General features: G+C 40.4%; 1 protein-coding gene across 6 annotated transcripts in view; it reads right to left on the reverse strand.

The window, feature by feature from the left end:
• PRUNE2 (prune homolog 2 with BCH domain) overlaps window positions 1–24,953 on the reverse strand; it is a 233,525-nt gene that overhangs the window by 142,634 nt on the left and 65,938 nt on the right. For all 6 annotated transcript variants that reach the window (XM_045515150.2, XM_074361730.1, XM_074361731.1 and 3 more), the window contains exon 6: window positions 22,439–22,533. In XM_045515150.2, coding sequence (XP_045371106.2) covers window positions 22,439–22,533 — 95 coding nt within the window. The remainder of the gene's footprint in view (window positions 1–22,438; window positions 22,534–24,953) is intronic.

Genomic DNA, 24,953 nt, shown 5'->3' on the forward strand with positions numbered 1-24,953 from the left:
GAGGAATGATATGACCCAAATTATAATCTAGAAAGTGAAGAGGATGAATTGGAGGCGGGTTCATCTAAAGAGGAGGAGGCCAGAAAGGAAGGTCCGTGATACAGTCCAGAGGATGAAGAACAAGAACCTGAACTAAGGAGGAAGCCTTCGGGCTGGGAGGGGGTGAGGGCTTCGTGAGTCATTGGGCAAAGCAGTGGACAGGACTTGATGGACGCTTGAGAAGATGGGGGGAGGTCAGAGATAAGAGGCAGTGGAGGGTGCAACTTGAACCAGGGTCAGAGTTCACAGCGAAACGTGGAAGCAGAGAACAGGAACCCTCATGAAGGACAGGCAAAGAAACGCATCGTTGGAAGGCAGGGATCTGGGAGGATGCTGTGAAAGAACTTGCATCATCGAGACTCTCATTTTTACATGCCTCCCCTTTCTTCCTGTGACCTATGTCATAAGTGTCTGGAATACATTCTATGATACGCATGAAATCTGTTTTATTATAAAACGGTTGGATAGAAAGAATGCCTGTTTAATGTTAATAGGTATGAATTTCTCTATTTATTGAGATTGCTTCCAAAATGAAATCACACACAACACATGCCATTTAACAGTGTTGCTCTTGCAGGGAGGAACTGGGCAGAGAAAAAGATTTACTTTTCATTTTGACACTTGGGTATGCTTAAAATTTTCTAATCTTTATGTCTATTATTTTCATTTTAAAAATAGCAGTAGGAGTGACTTGGCCAGAAAGAATATATTCCTTTATTTTCGCCTTTTCACCATTCTATATAAGGGAAAAAAATACTTCCATAGATACCTACATATGAAGATGCACAGAAAAAGAACTGAAAAAACATATACCAAACTGGCTATTACTTCTGGCTTGGGATTATAGTCAAGGGGGATTTCAGCTATTTTTGGGGGGTAATGTTTGCATGTTTTACAACAAAAATATACTTATGTGCCTCTATTCATATTATATCACTTACATGTGGGATCTAAAAAAAGGGCACAAGTGAACTTATTTATAAAACAGAAACAGACTCACAGACATAGAAAATGAACTTATGGTTACTGGAGGGAAAAGCAGGGAAGGGATAAATTAGAAGTCTGGGATTTGCAGATGCTAACTACCATTTATAAAATAGATAAAATACAAGGTCCTATTGTTTAGCACAAGGAACTATATTCAATATCTTGTAATAATCTAAAATGATAATAATAGGAAGAAGATATATATAGGTATAACCGATTCACTATGCTGTACACTGGAAACTAACACAACATTGTAAATCAACTATACTTCAATAAAAATATTTATTGTTATTTAAGAGAAATAAAGCTAGATAATTATTATTTTAAAAATTGTTTCCCCAAAGTCAGGATATTTGGAAGTTATCTTCATCAATCTGCATCCTTCCTTTGTTTAATAATACTGCCTTATCATTTATATAGGCAAAATGCAGTTCTCTATGCAAATATTACCAAGGTTTATTCACATAATTCTCTATCATAGAAGACCTTGAACCTCCCCAAGTACATAGGATCACTAGGCGCCTGGCCATTGCCAGCCGAAAAGCAGCAGTAGTGCCTGAGTGTGTAAACTCTGAGATTTCCCTGGGGTGGGATGATCTCCCAGACCCCACGATAGCTTTGGTAGCACAGCTGCAACAGGAGAGAGGAGAAGGTGGCACATCACCTGGTGCTCTAAGTAAAAGCCCTGAGATGTTCACCTATGCACAGGCAGGGCACAAACGGGAGGAGGAACTGCCTAGGGAAGACCTTCTCCTTCCTGACAGCTGACACCCTGAGTGACCCTTGCTGTCACATCTCACCTTTTTGCTTTCAGTCTTGCTTCCTAGTTTTTTGTTTTGTTTTGTTTTGTTTTTGTTTTTTTACCAATTTCACCCATATGATAAGCATGTAGGGTGAGAGACGCCCCCAGAATGAGATTTCTCCCCTCCCCATCCCATACAAAGCAGCACGGAGCTGAATTTCTTGAGCTTCAATATAACAATTGCATTAAATTTTTTTAAAATTGTGGTTAAAAAAATAACATAAAATGTAGCATCTTAACCATTTAGTTTTAAATATATTCACATTGTTGTACTTTTTCTAGAGAAGATGAAACTCTATAGCCAGTAAGCAACGACTCCCCATTCTCCCCTTCCCCCAGCCCCTGTTACCACCATTCTACTTGCTGTTTCTATGAGTTTGACCATTTTAGACGCCTCGTATAAGTGGGATTGTACAGTATTTGTCCTCTGTGACTGGCTTATTCCACTCAGTCTAAAGTCCTCAAGGTTCCTCCATGTTGTAGCATGTGTCAGAATTTCCTGCTTTTTAAGGCTGAAAAATATTCCATTGTGTGCATATATCGGTTTTGCTTACGTGGATGGACACGGACTGCTCCACCTCTTGGCTATTGTGAATAGTGCTGCTATGAACACGAACAATTGCATATTTTAAAATATGAAGTGCTTACTGGGAAGACAAAGGGTAAAGATGAAGCATTTGAATGTTCTCAGGGACCTACACTGGGCCCCTCAGACAGCCACGGAACGTTCAAGGCTCCCCCTTTCTCTCTACTGCTGTTAGAGTCCTGAAGCACACAACCAGGCTACAGAGCTAGGAGAAGAAGGCTTCTGTAACAAATGGACTGGTGCAAAAATCACTCTTTCATTGTACTTGACTTTCCCTCGCTCTTGCAAACTGAAAAATGAAGATTCCAAAGGCCAAAATCGGGAGAGGCACTGAGGAAAAGGCAGCTACCTAGTTCTTGGTCCTGCCTTCTACTAATTTTGGCAAAAGAACTCCTTAGAGAGTCACCCACCATCCAGTCCAGGTCACCAGGGAGGAAGACTTCATATATAGGACAGTAATATCAAAACTTAAGATCAGTGCTTTCCCATGACTGTGCCAGGAGCAAGTCCTAAGTGTGCTGCCAAATTCTGATCCACATGTAAAAATTATTTTTATCTCAGTCAAACATACAGATTAATACTACAGAACCTTAATGGAATACTGAACAGGGAAAGATATGAGATTCAGAGTGGGGAAGGGGGGAGGTATAACTTATAAGTTAAACACATGAGGAGCCATGTTACACCACGCTGGAGCCACGCTGGAGCTAGAGAAAGAGCATGTGTGTATCAAAACATCAGAACGTTAAAGAATTATGACCTATGAGCACGTTAAGATGAAGCCAGCGTAGTCAGGACAGTGAAAGTTCCGCTTCAGCTCCAAGCACAAGCAAAAGAATTGTGTGATCACTGTGGACTCCTTCAGAGATACCATACACTCTGTTCTGAGCAGTAGCAATTGTATTGAAATCCATACGGACTGACTTAGAGTAGTTTATAATGTATTGATACTCAATTGTGACACCAACCAAAGAACTGTATGAGAAGGAGTTCATCAATGGCCACAAAAGAGGTGAGAATCACTGCGCTAGTGCTTATGTTCTTGAGAAGTACCCGACATGGCAAATACTCCCCAGAATATGCAGTGCAGTGGCCTTCGAGAAGTCAAAGGTTCGGGGATTAGAACTCAGCCTCCCTCTTTCTTGCTATTAGAGATGTGATTGATCATTTATTCGGAAACAGCAAAGGAAAATGCATACGAGGGTTTTTTTTTTTTAAACTGTCATCTGTGGATGTTATATTTTAAATTTAAAACATCCAAATTAATTTTCCAACTCTTTTTTTTTTTCACCTTTAATTGATACCCCAAAGTGCTGCTATGTGTTTTGGGCAGTGGATTGCTAACCTCTGTGAGGTTAAATAACTTCTGTATGAGTTAGTGCTTTAGGAAAGGAGGACATTGAACCTTAGTCTTGCGGACATAGAATTCATCCTTGCAGTGAGCCTCAGCCCCCCAGTTCATTCACCTGGATTGACAGAGAATCAAGAGCAATTTTCATCTGCTGAAGATTACTCATAATGTTGGATTGTGTGCATATATTGTCAAGGAGTGGAGACAAACACTGGATAACGTGAATAAATTGCAAGATATATTTTACACTTAACATTTTTCAAAAAACACCTCCTGCTGTTAAAGCCCATGCCCCATAAACATCTCCAGTAAAGCAGTGATAAAAGCAAGGATAACAACCCTCACATGATAAATTGGTCGAATTTAGAGAAGTCAAAATAAGCAATATTTTCCTTCCCAGTCAAATGCAAAGGTTACGCACACACACCCACCGACTGCCTTTCCCCTTGCAGTAGATTATAAAGCAGAGATTTCATGTGTGTTGAGAAACAAACATGAGTAAGACCTATTAACTGAGGTCTAATAGTTATCTAATAAATATTTTAATTGAAGGACATTTCTACATAGGAGAGCATTGCATTAAGACTGCTTACAAAGGAAATACTAGCTGCATTACAATTTGGAAAGTTTTTGCTCTCTTTGAAAATAGTAGCTCAAATAAAACTGATTAGCAGAAAAGAATACGAGAATTATGTTTATACTATAGTCTAGGTTTGGTATATGAAATAGATATGGAAACTTTAGCATGGTTACAATTCAACATCACTTAGCAGGTTATTAGTGAAAGGTGATAGAAATTAATTGGCATCACTAAGTAATGCATTTCTTAAAATGATGATTTATGTAATCAGAGCTATTTCTGTGGGGCAGTCATCAAAGCCTTTCTTATGAAACCAGTTACTACATTTTAAGATATGTACTATCTAAACAATCTGGCATCATTCCAGAATCTGATCTAAAGAAGATCACATTCAACTTTTAAATTTTACTAGATTATAATTTATTAATCATAAGGGAAATAATTTCCACTTATCACTGTGAAAAATACAATTTCCACTTATCATTGTAAAAAAAAAAAGAGAAAAAGTCTAAAGGTAAATTCTTATAGTAACTATTGTGTGGATCCAATAGTAAATATTGTCAAATCATTTAATGTGATACAAAACATTTCCTGCCGCTTTCTTTCTGTAACTGTAACTGGTAAGAGTCACTGGTAACAAGATTAAACCAGCAAAGCTCCTTGGTTAGTGAAGCCATCAGTACTGCGTAGAGACGATGTTGAGACTCTGACCTAGGGCATCAATAAAACAACCAAGATGCGGACTCTTTCAGGGGTGCACAAGCGTTATGTCATTAATCGAGCTTGGACTGTAACAGCCTATTCTTATAAGGTGACAAATTAACCATATGGCTACCTCATAGATGACAAAACCGAGATATATTAAACTCTGTGGGGTAAATACCCCCACAGGCAAATCTAATAGACTGACATTTTTAATACTAATTGAAGCTGATTGATTTACGTATTCTACGTCTTCAACTCTCCAAAACGATGTATTTAATGTTTTATTTTTAAACACAATTAAAAAATAATATATAAATATATACATACTGCAAATGTAATACAGATAACAAATTCATTTAAGCCCATTTATGCACATTAGTAACACACCATGTGGCAGAAAGACTAGGACTACAAGAAGACCCCTTGGCGATTTATTTTATATTAAATCCCTAATGGCCTCTCCTTATCTTTGCAAAAATATGCACAAAAGTCCAGACTATGCAGCCATTGAAATGAATGGTTATTTATTTACTAAACGAGAACCCTCTGTTTAATGTTCCTTAGACATAAGGTAGTCTGGAAAAGTCGCATTCCTACAGCTCCATACATCATTTATTTCACATACCCTAACTTCTCACAACAGGCAGCGGAAAAATATCTCTGAACAGCATTGGAAGTTGCTGAGATTTTTGTTTCCGATTCCATTACGGGAAGATTAAATGTTAACATGTTTACTTGCTTCTTTAGCAACAAAAAACAAACCCATGTACCATCTTGGTGCCCGACACACACATGAATGTAAAATGGAAGAGAGTTTGCAAATAGCAAAAACGAAAATCAAACCATGGATGAATATCAGAAGTTCTAACTTGTAAATAACCCTTAATTAAATACGAAAGCAAAAGCATCAAGTCTGCAAAAATATACACTTAACAACTGGAAAGATCTAACAGTGTGTTCTTGCTCTTTCAGAGAAGAAAGCTTTTTCCCCCTTCGTTATGTAATATGCTTAAAATACGCCATAAAACTTGCTCCTGGACATATCAGCTTTTAATACTCATCCTGACATCAACACACTTTCCCAACAAGTGTGGTTCGGTGTCAAATCACTTCATGTCGGATTAACAGAAACAAAATGTTGTCGAGCAGGGATATCCTCAGGAAAGAGGAACATAAAACACATTGTTTGCTCTCTCCTTCACTGCCTCCTCCATCTAACTTCCAACAGATTCTCACGTAGATAAAATCAAGAAGGTTTTTATTTTTCTTTTTACCTTAACAGGCACACGGGGGATTGAATCCAGGATGCTGTGCGCACCAAGCATGCACTCTACCTCAGCCATTATCCCCAGCCCCTAGAGAAGGTTTTTAAGAAGAAAGAATTTACAAAGGAAGGAATACTTGGCAGGGAGGAATGTGTGGAGTGAGGGAGGGGCAAGACCACCTCGTCTTAGAGGAAAAGGGTAATCGGGTTTCTCTATACGCATATACAGATATTCAGAATGAGCAGGACTCGTAAGATGCAATGGTAGGATCATGCTGGGGTTAGTTCTTGCCCTGATTCTGTGTGAAAAAATCAAGCAAACCCCATGATTTTTCTGAGTAGTCTTAGGTAACAAAGCTTCTCAGGCATTTCAATTCACAAGATGTAGTCCCGGGTAAGTAGTCAGAATCGCAGCCCTCAGCAGCGCTAAGCGTCTAGCCTCCCCCAGCGAGACCAGTCACTGATGGAAGGGAGCGTGATCTCCTCATCTCCGTACCCTCAACCCCGGTCCCTTCTTCGCCTCATTCGTCCGGCTAACTAGTTTCTGACTGCTTTGGGGTTGGAGCACAAGCAAGTAAGATGAAGTTAGAGGACGAGGAAAGTTATTACTTGTATCCAAATGTTGGAGTTCTCTGCCCTTCACGGGTGGGTGGGTTATCCTCATGGGCTCTCAGGGGGTCTGTGCAAGCACTCATCTCCTATCTCCCCTGCGCTCCTGGACCGCTGGAATCCATTTCTCTCTTGCCCAGCCCTTAGGAAGCTGGCTCTGACTCTGGCTTCAAGTCAGCCCCCTTGGGCAGGATCTATGAAAAATGCTCTCAGGCTCTCTCGCTCGCATCACCCAGATCAGGCTTATCATGAATATTCCTGCAACCGCTACTCAGACAATTTTCTTGGGATGAAGGCTACTGCGTGCAGCCTCCAAGTCTACGTCCCACTGTCAACATAGCCAGTCAGCATGTTTCTCACCCTGTAGATTTTCGGAGTGACCATGGGCCCATTGTGTCTCCCAAACTGAAAAAGGCACATCTGAGTCTCTTTGGGTGTGCCTTTCAGAACCCACCTCCTGGGCTCTAGGTGTGGGATTGATGTCCCACCTCCCTTAATCACGTGGGGTTACACACATCTCAAAACGTCCCTCTTTTCTAGTTCCAAATTTCAATCCTTCTGTTCCTTCTAAGAAGATGAGAGGCTTAAAAGCACTGTAACCGGATTTCATCTACTCCTTTTGAAAATTTTGTATCACGGTCTCACATATGACTTTGGGAAGGGTTATGTATTGTCTCAGTTCTTCAGCTGAACCTTTCTTACAATAATTTTTTAGGGAGGGAGGTAAGTGGATTTTTTAATTTTAATTTTAATTTTATTTTAATGGCGGTGCTGGGGATTGAACCCAGGACCTTGTGCATGCTAAGCATGTGCTCTACCACTGAGCTGCACCCTCCCACCCCAGATCTTTTACCTGAATGTCTCTCTGCAAGTCGCCTCCCGCTCACCCCTGCAGAGCTGGTCTCCCCCTCACCCACCCTGCTCTTCGCCGCAGCACAGTGGCTTTCTGGACAACATCAAGAGTGTCTTCCAGTCTCTGGTTTCCTGTTGGTTTCAGCCAATGGAAAACCCCAACAGGTGCTGGGAAGGAGGAAGGAGGCTGATGGCAGGCTGTTTACCCTGTAATTTCCTTTTGTTTGGAGTCACTTTGAACTTGGGCACTCCTTGACCAAAGGTCCTTCTGGAGGTAGCCCTCTCTTTTCAGTCTTCTTCCAGATTCTGGAAATTTCTCCCTTCCCTTTCCTTCCAGGTGTAGGATAATAACCCCCGGGACACTGCTCTTTCCCCTGCAGGGCCCCTCACTCGGCCCTCACCGAACGATCAGACCCTCCTCAAGTTGTCTTAATTGATGGGCCACCTGCTCCTGCTGGGACTGATGCTGTCTTGTCACAGACACGTAGCCTTGAGATGCACACGGCACTTTTCAAACCAAATTATACCATGCACAGTTATGAACTTGCCCAGTTTCCTCTCACTTAAGCGTTTTGAATGAACATTTCTAACCTGATCATCCATGTGTCTTTTCACTCTTTATACTTTCCTATTACTGTGAATTCTTGCTAATTCAAAGTAAAACTTTATAAACATTCTAAAAATAGATGATAAAAACTTTCTCTACTACGAAAGTCCTTTAAGCCTGCAAGGAGAACACGGAAGCCCTGGAGCCCCAGTCCCATCCTAGGAGGCAGATTTATCGGCTGGATCAGTCAAAAAGCAAGAACTTTGTTTCATGATTGTCCTCTCCCAATGCTCACTAGTAACTTGACTCTTCTAATGGGCTTAAGAACATTTGATAGGATGGTCTTCATTCGAATAAAATCCAAGACCACAAAAAAGTTACAAATACTTGAGAAACTAGATAATAAAGACATAGTCCTGTTTGGAGGTTCTGGTGGATTTTAAGTGGCCACAGATTATTTCCAGCTCCTCCCATTTGAAGGTGAAGTCTTTTTCCTCAATCTTTATCTAGGCTGGCCCCAGGACTTGTTTTGACCAATAGAATGTGGCATGACCTTGTGGGATTTACAAGCCCCCAAATTAATTGCATCTGCCATCTTGGAAGTCTTCTGCTCTCAAGTGAAGAAGCCTGAGATGGAAGACCACATATGAAGAGAGGCTTGACCACCCAGCTAGTCATTCCAGCCTTCCCAGCTGAGGCCCCACCTGTGTGATTGAGGCAACCCTAGATCAACCAGTCCAGCAGAGCTATCAACTGATCATAGCCACAGGAGGAAGCTCAGATAAGACCAATACAATCTTGTGAAATACTAAATTGTTGTTCTTTGGAGCCACTAAGTGGGGGAGAGTCAGGCTTTCTTATCTCTCATACCTGAATTATGTCCACAGTCAGCTAATTCGGTAATACAGTTCCAGAAAAATACAGACTAGGTAATCATTGATGGTAACTATTAGCTTATTCTTCTGTGATTCAACATAGGACAATTAGGAAAGACTTAGGACTTTGAGTCAGATGTCCCTAGGTTGGAATGCCCACTCTATAGTCTATTTCTTCTTTCTGAGTCTCAGTTTAATTACCTGCAAAATAGATATAATAACTGTTTACATGCATAAAAAAGAAGGTGTCAGGATTTTAAAAGATAATTAATACAAAGCATCTTACATAGTGCTAGGAACTGGATAATGAATGCCAATTTCCTCTCTCACTATCCGTGTACATGTGTCCCAAAGTTGGAACCTGAATCAAACGGCTCTAAGCCAATGGTACTCAAAATGTGTTCTCAGCAACATTAGCATCTCAGGGAATTCATTAGACATACGAAGTCTCAGACCACCCCTCAGAGCTATTGAGCCAGACACTCCGGTATCCTGTACTGGCTCATTAAAGCCAATTAAAATTACCAATCATTTGCAAACTTAGGGAGGACTGAAACCTTGTGCTGTAGTATGTAGTCCGTATTTCAGCACATAGCAGCTACTCAATAAAAATGTTTGATGACAATTGACTATGTTAACGGGTGATTAAGTGGATGGATGAAATGAACGCATGCCCTCAAACCCTCCTCTTCAACCAGGGGTCCCAAGGACACATCAGCCAGTCTGCTGTAGGCTGAGCTGGTGATGTTAATGACTGTAATGCAGGTTGGTAGTCTCATTGCTTGGGCTCCATGGGCAGGTAGATACAAGATGACTGTTTGGTTTGGATTAAAAAGCAAGTACTCTTAAAGACCAAAGCAACGGAGAGCCACCAACAGGTGTGCTTGGCACGGGCATTCCAAAGACACTGAAAATTAGATTTCATAATGGTATCGTAAAAAGAAAAAAATGCTAGTCTAAAATGTCAGAAGGCAAAACATAGCCACACATACTTAATGTCATGAGCTACCATTTCTAGAAGAGTCTTTTACAGCTCATTTACAAGTTGGAAATAATAAAGGGCCTGTTTCAAAGGGTTGTCGTGGAGGTTCAATGAGAAAATAAAAATTAAATGTATGGTACATAGTAAACATTCAACAACTGTTGGCTACTCTAATATTTATTTTTAAAATTTGAGTTATTCAAGGTATTGACTAGTGCCATGCTATGAATACAAGGAGCATTAAATTATTCTTTTGAAGGAATAAAAGAAGAAAATGTTAAATTACCAAACCCTAGTTCTAACACCTTAATCTGTTTTCCTTTTTCCACCACTAGGTGTCACCACCAACCTACCATTATCCCCTCTTCCCTGCCGGACTCAGCACCGCCAACCTCAGCAATCACCGTTCATGAACAAGATGTCTATTCTAGAAAGTAACTATCCTAAACTATCCCTTTGTTTGAGTCTTCTTATTTCTCTAAATTGCCACTGGCTGTTTGGTATAAATTTATTATTCCATCTCAGTGTATACTAAAAAAGAATCCTTGTTACTTAGGGAACCGGTTCAACATTTACCTACACGGATAGGAAAGGGGCAGGCTAATGATACAGTCCCACTCCACTGTTTCTTTTTTGTACATGTTTCTTCTGTCACAAGAAAAGGGAACAATTTTCCTTTAGTTTCACAGGCTGCTTTCCTATGACAAGATGATACAATGTAGTAATTAACCATTAAAATATTGCATATGATTTGCAGGAGTGCTGCAGACAAACTAATTTAAACCGAGGTCAGGTCTCCAAATCAGTAAAATAACTCTGAAAGTGGGAGACAGAGAAAATAAACAACAAAAAAAAGGTAAGCAACAGCTGCTATTAACAGCAACTCTGGGCAGCTAAAACTGGTCTGAGTATTTCCTAAAAAATGTAATTAGCCAAATCCTTCCAGAAATTAAACCATCAAAATGACATTATAGTATACTTTAAAAATGTATTTACAGAGTGAAAAAGCAGTCATCCTAGCATATCACTATGTCCTGAGGGTTTCCTTTCTCATAAAGATGCAGACGAGAATTAGATACTGTGCTATGAAGAAAGTTCGAGTTGTCCCAGACTTATTTTGTGAAATGCTATTTCTTAATTCCCTCAGCAGCACTGAAGTTGAGAATGGGCTACCTTAATAGGTTGTTCTCTGGTTTCTTTGTCATTTTATGGGATGATTAAAATGACTAGAACCAGAGCCTGCCTATTACCTTCAAATACTAACACTTATTAAAGGACAATAATAGGAGAGGTGCTGAATTCTACTGACACATGGGATCTCATTTCTCAGAAAGGCAGGCACTGAACCTCCATTTCCCTTACAAGGAAAAGGTCAACTTACCTCTCCTACTAAAGATTTTAGTAAGACAGAATTGCCTAATTATTACTTTTAAAGGTCTAGAAATGTTCAATTTTGGTTCATATAAGCTGCAATGATACATGAGTTTATTCAAAATGCCTTCTGGTAATTTGCCCATTTCCCCAAAAGTGAGTATGAACTTAAAAGAGAGATCTCCAACACACGAGACCAAGGTACCAGAAATACTATATCTAAATGGAGAGCCTTAGATATTTTGGTGACATATGGAAAGACTTTTTATTGGCTTTTCAATCACAAATATGCATTATGTAGTGACTAGAAGGAAGTATGGCAAGGCCCAGACCAGAGGAGGGGCAGTGAAGAACGGAGCAGGGTTTCTGAAAAGGAGCAGGTGGACATAATGGAAAAGGGAAAAGCTGTGTGAGACCTGCAAGGGAAAGGAAAGACCGGAAGCGATTAAAAATAGATATGGAAAATGTGCTCCAAAGAATGTTATCTGATCTCAGTAGAGCAGCCCATGATGGTGAAGCTCAGGAGGAAACTGGTGACAATCCTGATGCATCACTGGCGAGAACGAGCTCTGTGTCTCCAGCTGAAGAGAAAAGAGCAGAGAGTGGGGAAGACAGGGCTTCCAGGACAAGAGCCTGAGTCCCCAGCACGCGTGGTGACTGAAGGGCAGAGGAAGAGGTGGCTGTGATGTTTGCAGCCAAATAGGAAAGACCCTAAAGACTAATTATCTCTAATTCAGTGCTGTGCACATGCCCTGTTATCTCCAGCTGCAGCCAGCCCTACCTACTCTTAATCTAAGCCAAGGGGCTGTTGATTATCAGAAGCATGATACCATTGAGCAACGTGCGCGAAACCAGATAAGTAAATTAGGAACCATAAATCAAGACTCTACTTTTCCTTTATTCATAGAAGAAGCACACAGCCTTGCATACCAGGAGCAAAACCCTTCTTTGGTAAATAGTCTCCAAAGATGGCCAGCTTCAATTCCTTCCCTCCCTATACGCACATGCTCCTCCTCACATCAAGAACTGGGGTCTACCCAATGTTCATAGCAGCACGATTTACAATAGCCAAGACATGGAAACAACCTAAATGTCCATCAGCAGATGACTGGATTAAGAAGTTGTGGTATATATACACACACAATGGAATACTACTCAGCCATAAAAATAATGAAATAATGCCATTTGCGGCAACATGGATGGTCCTGGAGATTGTCCTAGTAAGTGAAGTAAGCCAGAAAGAGAAAAAAAATACCATATGATATCACTTATATATGGAATCTTTAAAAAATGATACAAATGAACTGATTTACAAAGCATACAGACTCACAGACATAGGAAACAAACTTATGGTTACCAAGGGGGAAAAAGGGTGGTGGAGAAATAAATTAGGAGTTTGAGATTAGCAGATACAAACTACTATATATGAAATAGATAAACAACAAGGTCCCACTGTCTAGCATAGGGAACTATATTCAATATCTTGTAATAAACCATAATGGAAAAGAATACGAAAAAGTGAACCACTTTGCTGTACATCAGAAACTAACACAACGTTGTAAATCAATTATACTTCAATAAAAATATTTTAATTAAAAAATTAAAGAAACTTAACTAATACATTAAAGAAGAATTGGGGTCTAATTCCCAGTGGTATGCTGGCGCTGACTTGTACAGGTTGGTAAGAGATGACTGCAAAATTTTCAGGAAATTTGTAAACTCATTATTTACAAATTAAACATAGCTCTTATAAAATTAGATTACATAGTCCACATTAAATAAATTATATTAAAAACAAAAGTCAAATTCTCAAAACTCATCACTTCCTAATTATTTTACTACATGATCTATGTTTTTGAGGTCATTTACATCCATCGCATCTGTCTGTTGGAAATGCTGTACAGTGGTATGCTTCTGTGCATCTCTTCCCTATCTGTTCTTTTTTTTTTTTTAACAAATAGAATTGTAATATATTTAAAGTGTACAACATGATGACAACCTTTTTTCTTTTCGATTTTTTGTGACAAGGCTTAAGATCTATTCTCTTAGCAAATTTCAAATATACAGTACAGTGTTATCCACTATTCCCAGCCCTGTTTTGATGATATCACATGGGTACCTTGAACTGGCCATAGTAAGAGTATTCACACCATGAAAACTGGCATACATTACAAATCAAAGCTTGTTTTTATTGTTTTATTGGGTTTTTTTTTTTAGAGATGTTGGCAAATTTGGCAAAACAGGCCAAATTCAGCCCACACTACCCGTTTCTGCACAGCCAGTGAGCTAAACACTTTCCAGTTGCTATTATTTAAGTTCTCACATAAAATCCTCAATTTTGCCTCTTGGACTGCAAAGACTAAAATATTTACCATCTAGCTCTTTGCAGAAAAAAAAAATGTGCCTGTCTCAATTTAAGAAAGTAACAGAGAAAAAGTTAATTACATAGGCTAAACTTAAAAGTGGATTGTATTTCTAGCCATCACGTTGTGAATAGCACAATAAAAAACAAAAACAAAACTCTAAGGACATGTTCTTCCAGTATTTGAAAACTGTTCTTTAATTCTGCAAAGTCATTCATGTTGTTGACAAACAGTAAAGTTCAGACAAAAGTCTTCATTATTTTACTTTCTTGTTAAGGAAACCAAAAATATCAACTACATTCTTGTTAGACCGATACTCATTCGTTCATCAATTGCAATGCAAGAATTGTATAAAAAGCAACTAACTCATTCTGTAAGGATCAACTGATACTACAGAATTCATAGTAGAGGGTATATCATTTGTAAATTGTGTGTTATACATCCTGCATATTCTTTATATTAGTAATATGTATGCAACCATCTGTCTGCCAGAGAGCCCACTGCTAAGCATTTAGCAGCACACCACTGCTAATTCTTTCTATTGTCAATCTGGTTTGGCCTTAGGGGTTGGATGATCAACACAATCTGATGGAAGTGATACTCTAAGACATTTGGAGTTAGATCACAAGAATTGCAGCTTCCGCCTCAGTCTCTTAGGAAGCTCACCCTTGGGGCTCTCCCTCTTGGAATCTAAGTGTCAGGCTGTGGGAAGCTGACGCCTGGTGACTGTGAAGCCAAGCTCACAGGTGACTACCATCTGACTGCAACTACATGAGAAAATCTGAGCAAAAACTGCCCAGCCAAACTGAAAAAGTCCACAGAACTCTGACAGATAATATCTTATTTTAAGTCTCTAGGCTCTGGAGATGGCTTGCTGTACAGCAGTAGATCACTGGAACACCATTATATTTTGAAGAGAAGGTAGTGAGCGGGGAGCCAACCGGACCCAACACATCATGGCCTCAGGAATCCTGGGTTGGAGTATTGCATCCCTGTTTTGCTCCATGCCCTTGGTTCAAAAGCAGGTGCATGGGCATGTTGGGGGTAGGGATGGAATGAAAACAGGGAATGGTTATGAATAATATGCATCCATATTTGCATATAAATCGGAATCATACTGTCCACCAGAGATGTAGCAAGTAAACTACCATCAAATGGGACACTGACTCCACCTGTTCATTCACTGGCAATCAGCCCCATCTGGGCTTCCCGGTGTGGCACACGGCCCCTCCCACAGCTTCCTGCCTTTCTACACCAAGCCCAATACGCCATTGCCTCATTCCCACTGCACACTTGCCCAGGGAAGTCAGCACACTTGCCCAGGGAAGTCAGCACACTTGCCCAGGGAAGTCAGTAGGGATTTCTGGGCCCCAAGGAGAGTTTACGCCTGGGACAGGCTCTGTGTTTTCTATGCTCCTCCTTTCCTACCTCCTCCATGTGAATACATTTCAACAGCATTTCAGGGGAGAAGGAAAGGGGTCCAGGCTACCACTCCATAGCAAAGAAAGCACAGTGCATGATGAGTAACTTTATGATTGCTAAATATTGAGTACTAGGGTATTTCGTAACCATTAAGAGCAATAAATATGGAGAAGTATGGCTAGCTAGGTCATTTTGTGAGCCATTTAAATCCATCTGAAACTGGCCAAGAGCTAAAAGCAACGAAAACATTAAGTGGACTCCAACTTCAGTTTAGCTGTAGACACAAAACAGCAATTCTATTCTAAGTTATTTCTAGACAGGCGAGTTTTGCAGACTTTCTCTGGCGTCTTGATTTATTTTTGGTCATCTGCAGAAGAGCTACCTAACTACAAATTGTAAGGATTCTAAATATTATAAGCTTCAGCCGCCTGGTCTATTTCCTTTCAGAGACAAGGTGCTCTTGCAGCTGATGTGATGAACCATTCTTTGGACACAGGGATTTTTGGTTCCTTTAGATCAGTTATGTCTCATTTCCAAGAACTGCTCATAGCTCAGAGTAAGAATGCAGATCTACTTTTCTGATTTCATGGTTCACTTTTATATCTTGTCATTGCTCTCAAGAAGCTATGAATTCTTAGCTCTAAATTAGCTTCAAATTGTAACTCACCCTTCAGATGACTAACACACACACTGGCTGTTAAATTCAGTGAAAGCTGCCTAACTGTGTCTGTCGTTTGCTTTAAACCCCTTTGGACTCTTCAGCCAGTTATGAATTGAGAACTCCTAATACCCCAACCACTCAGAAATTTTGTTATTAGGAGTTACCATAGTACTCAAAAGTAATACTGTTTCCTTTCCAAAACAAATCTCTACCATTAAAATTTTTCACTGATTGGACTGCTCCCTGTTTTGAACCCAGATCTGAAAAAGTTATATCACAACAAGGTAAAACCACAATACCCATCCTAGTCCTAGAGGTGGAGGGAAAAACATCAGAATTCCTTCCTCCCTATACGGTGTGTCCTACCCCTCACCTCATAATTTTTTTTCTTATTATTTATATCTATTTGACTTATTTTTCCAGATCTCCTTTATATGAGGGGCTATAATTACATTTACTATGAATTCTTAGAAGTTAGATGGCATTTACAGATCAAAACCTAAAATGATTTTTAAAAGAAGCAAAGATAAGAACATAAAGTGGAAGAGGCTTGGTACCAGGAGTAGGGAAAACGAAAGTTCCAACCAAGCATGCTTAAGGATGTCTAGACAGTGCGCCACCTGGAGTTCGGGGCAATGACTGACACCTGATGACTTAGGAGCTAACATCCTGAGTGGGCAGCATGTTCCAAGTAGTAAACACAGTGCTTGGGCAGGACAGACCCAGATTTCAGTCCCAGCTCTACATGAGACAAATGATTCACCTTTTCTAGATTCCAATTTCCTCACCTCCAAGGTGGAGACTGTGGCAGAGACTGACTATTCTTCAAACTGGTTCTTCTTCTTGGGCACACAGCTTGACTACATTTCTCAGCTTCCCTGCAGTTAGATGCAACCAAAGGACTGGGCCAGTGAAATGTGAGCAGAAGGGACAGATGCTACGTCCTGACAAGAACTGTAAGACTTCCCACCTTTGGTCCTCCAAGCTCTTCTCCCATTTGAGAGATAGGATGGAGATGTCTCAGGCAATCTCTGGAGCCATGTGTCGGAGATGGTCTCTGAATTACCCCTGGCCACCCAAGCAGGAACACTAAATTGGATTACTGCATGAGCCAAAAATAAACAAGTTCTGTACTGAGTCTCTGAGATTTGGGGTTTACTTGTTACAGCTGCTAGAGCTGCCTTAACCAGTGTGGAACAGCTACCTCACGGGGTTGCTGGGAGGCATACATAAGATAATGCTTGCAAATTCTCTGCCTGGTACCCAGTGAGAACTCATCATCAAATGTTAACTCCTCCTTAGCAAGTAGGAGTCAGCAGTCTGGGACCAAAAAGGAAATGCAGGCAGAGGCTGCACCTACTTCTGTTGGTTGGCCAACCAGCTTTGAAAAATCACCTCCAGTGTAAGCGTTGAACATTTTGAAGAATATGTGAATTAAAAAGAATATGTGCTTCCCCCAGAATTACTGTGTATTTTATGACACAATAAGGTAGGGAAATACTCTAAAGTCACTTTCATCCTGAACTCCAAAAAACTCTGAGCCCAAATGATGAAAAATCATAATCAATGCTTAAACTTGGCAAACCAGGCTTCAGACTGGTTTGCTCAGTCTTAAATCACTGGTTGCAATGGTTCAGTGATGTTTCACTGCAGCCTGAATAAATGTTCACTTTTGTCAGGGAGGAATTTAACAGCAATCTTGGGAATGCGTTCTGGTCCGCTCTCTGAACACTAAGGGGAAATATTGGTATTTTTCCTTCTGCAGTGTTCAAGGTTACAGCTTGCATGGTGATCTCCGTGCAGGGCAGAATGAGTCAGCGGCCTGAGTCACTTTACCAGAATGCACCCTACGTGTTCTGGTCAGGTTTCAAATAGCAGAGTGTCTGGTCATGAGGAGACCCCGGAGGAAAACACAGGCCTGAGTGCTTCCCTCAGACTCCAGCTCCGAAGAAGGGAGACAATATTTCAAGAGTTGAAAACCCCCACTGTTCCTCATTTAAAGGAAATAGATTTGAAATAAACACACGTGAGAGCCACAGATGAAGTGTGCTTAGCAGACTCATTCATGCAGTCTCATAGGTTTTATTCTTCTAAGTTGTCTGGAAAATGACTACTTTCATGAATAGCATATGTTATGGATTGAACTGTGTCTCCCACCCCAAATTTATATGTTGAAATCTTAACCTCTGGCACCTCAGAATGTGACCTTATTTGGAAATAGGGTCATTGCAGATACAATACTTAGACAAGGTCACTGGGGTGGGCTCTAATCCAACATGACTAGTATCCATATAAAAAGGAAAATTTTGGAGACATGCATAAAGGGAAGATAACGTGAAAACAAAGGCAGAGACCAAGGGGATGCTTTTGTAAGCCAAGGAACGCCGAAGACTGCCAGCCAACCATCAGAAGTTAGGAGAGAGGCATGGAACAGATTTCCTCTAAGCGCTCAGAAGCAACCTTTCCTCCAATACCAGATCTTGGACTTCTAGCCTCCAGACTGCGAGACAATAAATCTCTGTTGTTTAAGGCACACGGTTTGTGGTGCTTTGTTATGACAGGAAACTAATACAGTATATATGCGGGAATAAATCATAATGCGATTGGTCATAACAAAAGTGATCAAGTCAGTGCCTGGTTATTGTTCTTCCTGAGGGAAGAAGCTAAAGACTTACAGCCTTTTGGGAGATGCTTAAAGGAGACATACTAACACTTGGTGTTAACAAGGGGACTATCCACTTGGGACTGCCACAAGCAACCTCATCTGCTTCGATGGTACCTTATCGGATCGGAATGGAAGGATGCGTCCCTTTCCCTGAACATCTTGACATACTGCTTTACTAGGAGGAAAGCAGGCCCAGGATGTATAACCACCACTTCATTCTGCTGGCACAAGAATAAAGGCAAAGTTGGTTCCAATCAAGCATGTGCTTTAACATCCATAAATCCTTTTTTTTTTTAAGGCTTTGTTATTTCAAATTTTTTAACATAGATTTTGTACTTGGCAACCTTTATTTCTCTCCACTATTTCCACCACTAAAATGAAGGACTGAAACAAAATCGAAACAACCCATGTCTCTTTTCTGATAATCAAACTGGTAAACAATGAAAAGGGCAAAATGATCAGATACAGCGATAATGAATGGAGTGGATTCCAGTATGTGATGTGCAGGCCCCACAGGGTGCACGCTACATTCAGACTCAGAATGAACCGGAGGCCACGCGAAATGGGACTGCAGTGTCTTCCCCATGGTCCTCGCTCCCAAGTCCTCTCTGCAAGAAGAACCAGCCCTCTGGACATGCTTCTGGTGAGGCCATTTTTTTATCAACTGCTTTTCAAAGTCACATTCATTCTGACCTCATGTATGGAACAAAGCACTGAAACTCAGTGTGACTGTAATTATTTACTTTTGATGGTAGATCTTGCAATAACCTATACAACCTTAATTAGAAGAACTGTCATTTGTGAGATAGACTACAATAAAAATGAGAGACAAAGGGTTTGGTGGCTTTCTCTTTATAACGTAGGGGGCTGGAGGTAACCCATTAGACAGAGGCAGTGATTTCTACGTCCCAGACCAGTGGTTCCCTCCAAAGAACATGCTGTGTATGTTGCAAGAAGACAAATTCTTCTCATTTTCTCAATATTTACACCCAAGGAAACTAACTGGGTCATCAAGCAAATAAAGGCCATGACACATACAACTGTGGGATTGCAACACTGCAAAGGACCACTGAAAATGTAAGGAATCCTCCTTCCCATTTCCCTGACGTCCCACAGAACCTCCAGTTGATTCCTTCCAGCGACAATAGCTAACCGTTTTGCAAAGTCACCCAACTCCATGGTTGGACAGCTGAATAAGCACTTCTGTGTATAATATGTGGGCCATATTGTGTCTATCTGATCTCAGCCTTCAGCCATAGTTGAAACTGATTGGAAGGAAACGAAGTAGGTTGCCTTAGATGCATAGCTAGATGGCTTTGCTTTCCTAGCTGATTTACTTAAATGTAAAAGGAAATAAAAAGCAGCTATCAAATGAACAAATGGCAGACACCAACATGCACTAAGTATTTGTATTTATGACTAATAACTAAGTATCTGTAAGTACCTACTATGTGCCCACCCTGTGTCAGGAAGACAGAAGTCAATGATGCCATCTTTTTCCCCAGGTAACTTAAAACATCGTCTAGCCATGATTAAGTAGTTGAAACAAGTTCAAAATTAATGAAAGATATAGTACATATTTAGACCTAAGTTGATCATTTAAACTAAAATTTTCGAGTTTAAAGGGTGGTAATAGAAAAAGGAGAATTTCTAAGAGCCATCGTGAAGCAGCTAGGTCTCCATCATGCTTTGGATGACAAAGTGAGATTTAGAAAGTCAGAGGAATTAAGAACATTTCTTTGAGAATATGTCTAGATTTAAAGAGCAGTTACAAAACACAGAATAAGATAGTGGGGGTCCTGTCATGATTTTTAAACGGGAATGCTGAAGGAATGTTGAAATAAAATCAAATATAGAGACTGTGAAAATGCCACTGTATCGTTAAGATGATCTGTGGAGAACACAAAACTCTGCCTTTAACTTGGGGATTTTTCCTCCAACTAAAAGATTAAATAAATAATGTGCATCTTCTCTTTCAAAGAAGATATACAATGTTACTAAGGAATTTCTTTTCCATTTCTCAGTCACATTCAATATCCCCATTATTCACAAGTGAAAAGCTCTCACTCAGCTGATTAGAGTTTAATCTGTGCACCCTTCTTTATACGTATAAATGTCCTCTCTCCTCCCAGAAGATTATATAGCTCTTCCAGAGATGTACTTAGCTGCCTGATTAATTACTGGACCTCTATGTAAATTACTGTCAAGATTAAGATGATCATTTTATCACTTACTCAGCTTGATAAACATTTACAATTTAACATATCTGACAAAGCCATTTGTATATCCCTATAATATAAATGAAGGTACATTAAAGCTACAGTAAGTGTATAATAATAATAGCTTTAAAATAATTTGCTAACTACAGACAGTTCCCTAAGCAATTACAAGATGATCTACATTAATTTAGAAAGGAATTCCAAACAAGGCATTTAAAACCTAATAAGTTGCCTTTAAATGAAGGGAGAGAGGGGAGGGGGTCGGAAAGAGAAAGAAAACCCTAAGGCTTGAACTGGGAGAGATGATTCTCAGAGCTACTGACCCTTGCAAGATCCACGTCTTCCTTGCATTTCTAGACACAAAGCAGATTTCTAATTGAAGGTGATTATCTAGTTACTACATCCCAAATTGCATGCATTTCTTGTTTTGAGTCACAACATCATCTAATTACATGGAGCATTTGATCAATTTGAAAGTCCATAGAAACAGTTGAGTTTCTACAGGCAATGAGAATGTGCTCTGTAAACTAGGAGGCACTGTATTGCCACCAAGCGTGGGTATCTTTAGTGATAACACTCTCCCTCCTGGTACTCACATGGGTCTACGAGCTGAACTACAATGTCAATCAACTAGGAACAAATTTTACAAGGAGATCATAGAAAAAGGTGCCTGGTTTGCTGTTGGGTTTTCTGAGGTGGAGACACCCTTATGCATGCCTGCTGTTCCCTAGAAATACACACACTGATGCAGTCACCACCACCATGAGAAAAATAAAAAGAAAAGCAACGTACAATTCTAAAATGCAAAAGACAAGTGCTTATACTGCAATTTTTATGCCCGTAAACTTGACTTGAGAGTTCAGTGCCTCAGTTAAAGGTGAATAGCTTGATCAAGGCAGTGTAACAATAAAAAATACTCAGATTTCTGCATGGTACAACTGTGCCTTTGTAAAATGTAATTCCCATTAATTAGGTTAATTAAGATTAACACACAAGTCATTGAAAACCCCCAGAGTAGACAAAAGACCGTTTACCAAGGGAACACACAAAGACCAGAGTAGCACTCACCCTGGGTCACTCACTTAACAGACTGGAAGGAGGCTCTTACCAACACTCGCGTTGTCACTGTTGATTACCAAAATGACACGCACCCAAACAGCTTGCACAAGCCAAAGGACAACTTGGTTTCTTAGAAAAAAGTCTATGGACAACGCAGGGTAGTGCATAGAAAGAGGAAGGGAATCTACCTACGCATATAATCATTGTTGTTAAACAGGCTATCCATATATGTACAGACAAGTGTATACAAATGTGAGTGTTTGTTTTAGGCTTTGTTTTACTGAGATGAATGAAATAGCACTCATCTTGGGAATCCAGGTTTGGCATTTTTCATTGATTTAGTATAGGGTTTTCACTCAAAGTAATAACCTGCATTTCCAGTCAAATATATCACAAAGAAGCACTCATAGCAAAAGACTAACACTAACTTATGCAGTCGAGAGAACTATATTGCAGTTGCTCAGAACACAATTGTGTAAAAAAGTTTCCCCACCCTTACCTCGAATGTCATGTTCACGGTACTAATGGCCACTTTTATTTCCCCATCTGAAAGTTCCTTGAGGTCCTTCAGCATTGTCTGTTCAATACTTAAACCTGTGCATGAGAGGGAAAAACAGTATGTTATACTTGGGGAGCATTTTTGATAATATCAAGGGATTATTTAAAGAAGTCACCCTGTTAATTTCAATATTTCTCCTCTCACATCTCTTTTAACCATAATAAACACACACATATCAGGGCAAAAAGCACATTAGTGACAATATTTGCAACAGTTAGGATCCCAGCAGCAAACAGAATTCACCTCTCAGGATGCAAAAGAAGATTCTTTAATGGCAGGACACTTAGAGAGATGTGGGCGGGACTGAGAAAACACATGAAAGATGGTGAGGCATCCAGAGACTGGCAGAGGATCCAGGGAAGGAAAGAGGGATCTGGAACAGTAGAAGAGGGGCTGCCAGAAACTCAGCGCCAACCCAGGAAGGCAGCAGGGAGGAAATACTGCAGCCTCCCTCTTTTCCTTTGCTAACCCTTCCCGCAGACCACAGTCAGAAGTCAGTAATCTTTAGGGGAGCCCAGGAGATTAAATGCTCAGAGGTCAGACTGGAAGCCCATAGCAGACAAAATTAGGGAATGGAAGGGAGGAGGTGGGTAAATGACAAAAAAAAAAAAAACTAGCAAACCATGCAAATAACCAAATAATACCTAATGAGGCCAAAATTTGCTTTCAGGATGCATTTAGGGGAAGCTCCATATTTCAAATGTAATTTTATTCCAAATGCACTTTATAAATGTGACCCTAAACCTATCATAATTTAGTTGGTCACCCTTGTAATAGGCTCTGGCAATAGGAGCTATAGGATTCCTTCAAGGACGGCAGGAGTAATCCAAAATGGATAAATCATCCAGAACGGCATAGTTTGAGTCAACTGACCAACGTGCTTCGATAAAATCTATCACTGAAAAACAGGAGAGGGTCTGGCTTGACATTTCCCACCCTAGATTATTATATCCACTTAGGTCTAAGCTCTTAGGAAGAAGATCCACAATAAAGCCCAGCAGAGTACATTTCTCCTTCTCAGATGGACGTTAAGACACCAGAGTCCACTGCTTGCCCTCCCAGCTTAGAACAGTGTCATTCACAGCAGTATGGGGAAACAGATAGGTACTAAATACTTTTCTTCAACTCAAAGACTAAAAGGTCACAATCTATCATACTAATGTATGAAATGATTTATAAAATATATGGTGACATTAAAAGTTTGGTCTAGTTTTGAAAATGAATGACAAAATGCATACCATCATGCAGACATACATCCACGTACATCCACACGTGTGCACGTGTAACAGGAGGTGTGGCAGGTGCCTCGGTGCCCCGCCCACATTTCCCGAGACTTTCCCAGTGCACTGTGTCCAGCATGCCCCTCCACCACTAACACCTGCCTCTCTTTCCCAGAGGCCTTTCTCTGGCCACCAGAGCCCACCCTAGGGGAGTCAGTCCCTGGGACTGAGTAGCCCTCAACATTCCAGTGGTTTTCCCATAAATGTTTAACAGCCAGTAACAAAACCTGATTTGTAGTGTTTGTTGATTTCTGTGGTGTTGATACTTCCTTCCACCGTGGCTGATTTCAACATGCCAACCCAACATCAACCAAATCACAAAATTCCTGAAAATTGAACAATCAGTTTTTGGAGCACTGATGAACAACTTTCAACACACCACTGCTCCCCCTGGGTGGGAAAACACTGAGGTGCAATTTTACACTCTTTCCTAGAGTTCCCTAGGAGGGTGAAGGTCTGGTTTCCCACAAAGCTACCTTGCTTGAAAAAGCACTCCATGCCCTTTCAGTGTTTCCAGGGATCACCTCCCAAATTAACTGCTTTGCCTCAGGCTCTGCCCTCTGGGGGATCCCGAACTAAGGGAGAAACCTATGCACCTTAAAGATAGACTTGCCAGCTGTGCAAGTGATGACGGGAAAGCAAAGATCCCTTTCTGTGCTTCAGTGTTCTCATCTGGGAATCTGGGATGACAACAATACCACCTGAACAGGGCTGTCGTGAGGACAGTAAATGAATCCATGCAAAGTTACACCATCAGAATCTTGTGTAGATTAGGCACTCAGTGAACTATAGGTATTTATTATTGTTGTTGTTGTTGTTGTTGTTGTTGTTGTTGTTGTTGTTGTTGTTGTTGTTATAAAACAATTAAGCCAAGGAATCCACTCTCTTGACAAAGCCGAGACCTACAGAACACTTACCTGCTTAGGAGTCTTCTTTTTTTTGTCCCTAAATTTAATTGACTTATGAAATCCCATCGTGCTTGACACTGGTCCTGCCACATTCTCAAAATAGAACCCTCCCAGCACAGGGATTTCACATAATGATGCAGCTGGGGTGCCCATTAGCTGCATGAATTAACCACACATCCAGGCACAAGGCCTCAGAGGAGAGCCTGCTGAACAGGCTGCCCGCTTCCAGGTGAGCCAACATGCTGTGGCTGAAAGTCTTCCACAAGC

This window comes from Camelus bactrianus, chromosome 4 (assembly GCF_048773025.1).
Source record: "Camelus bactrianus isolate YW-2024 breed Bactrian camel chromosome 4, ASM4877302v1, whole genome shotgun sequence".
NCBI classification, from domain to species: Eukaryota; Metazoa; Chordata; class Mammalia; order Artiodactyla; family Camelidae; genus Camelus; species Camelus bactrianus.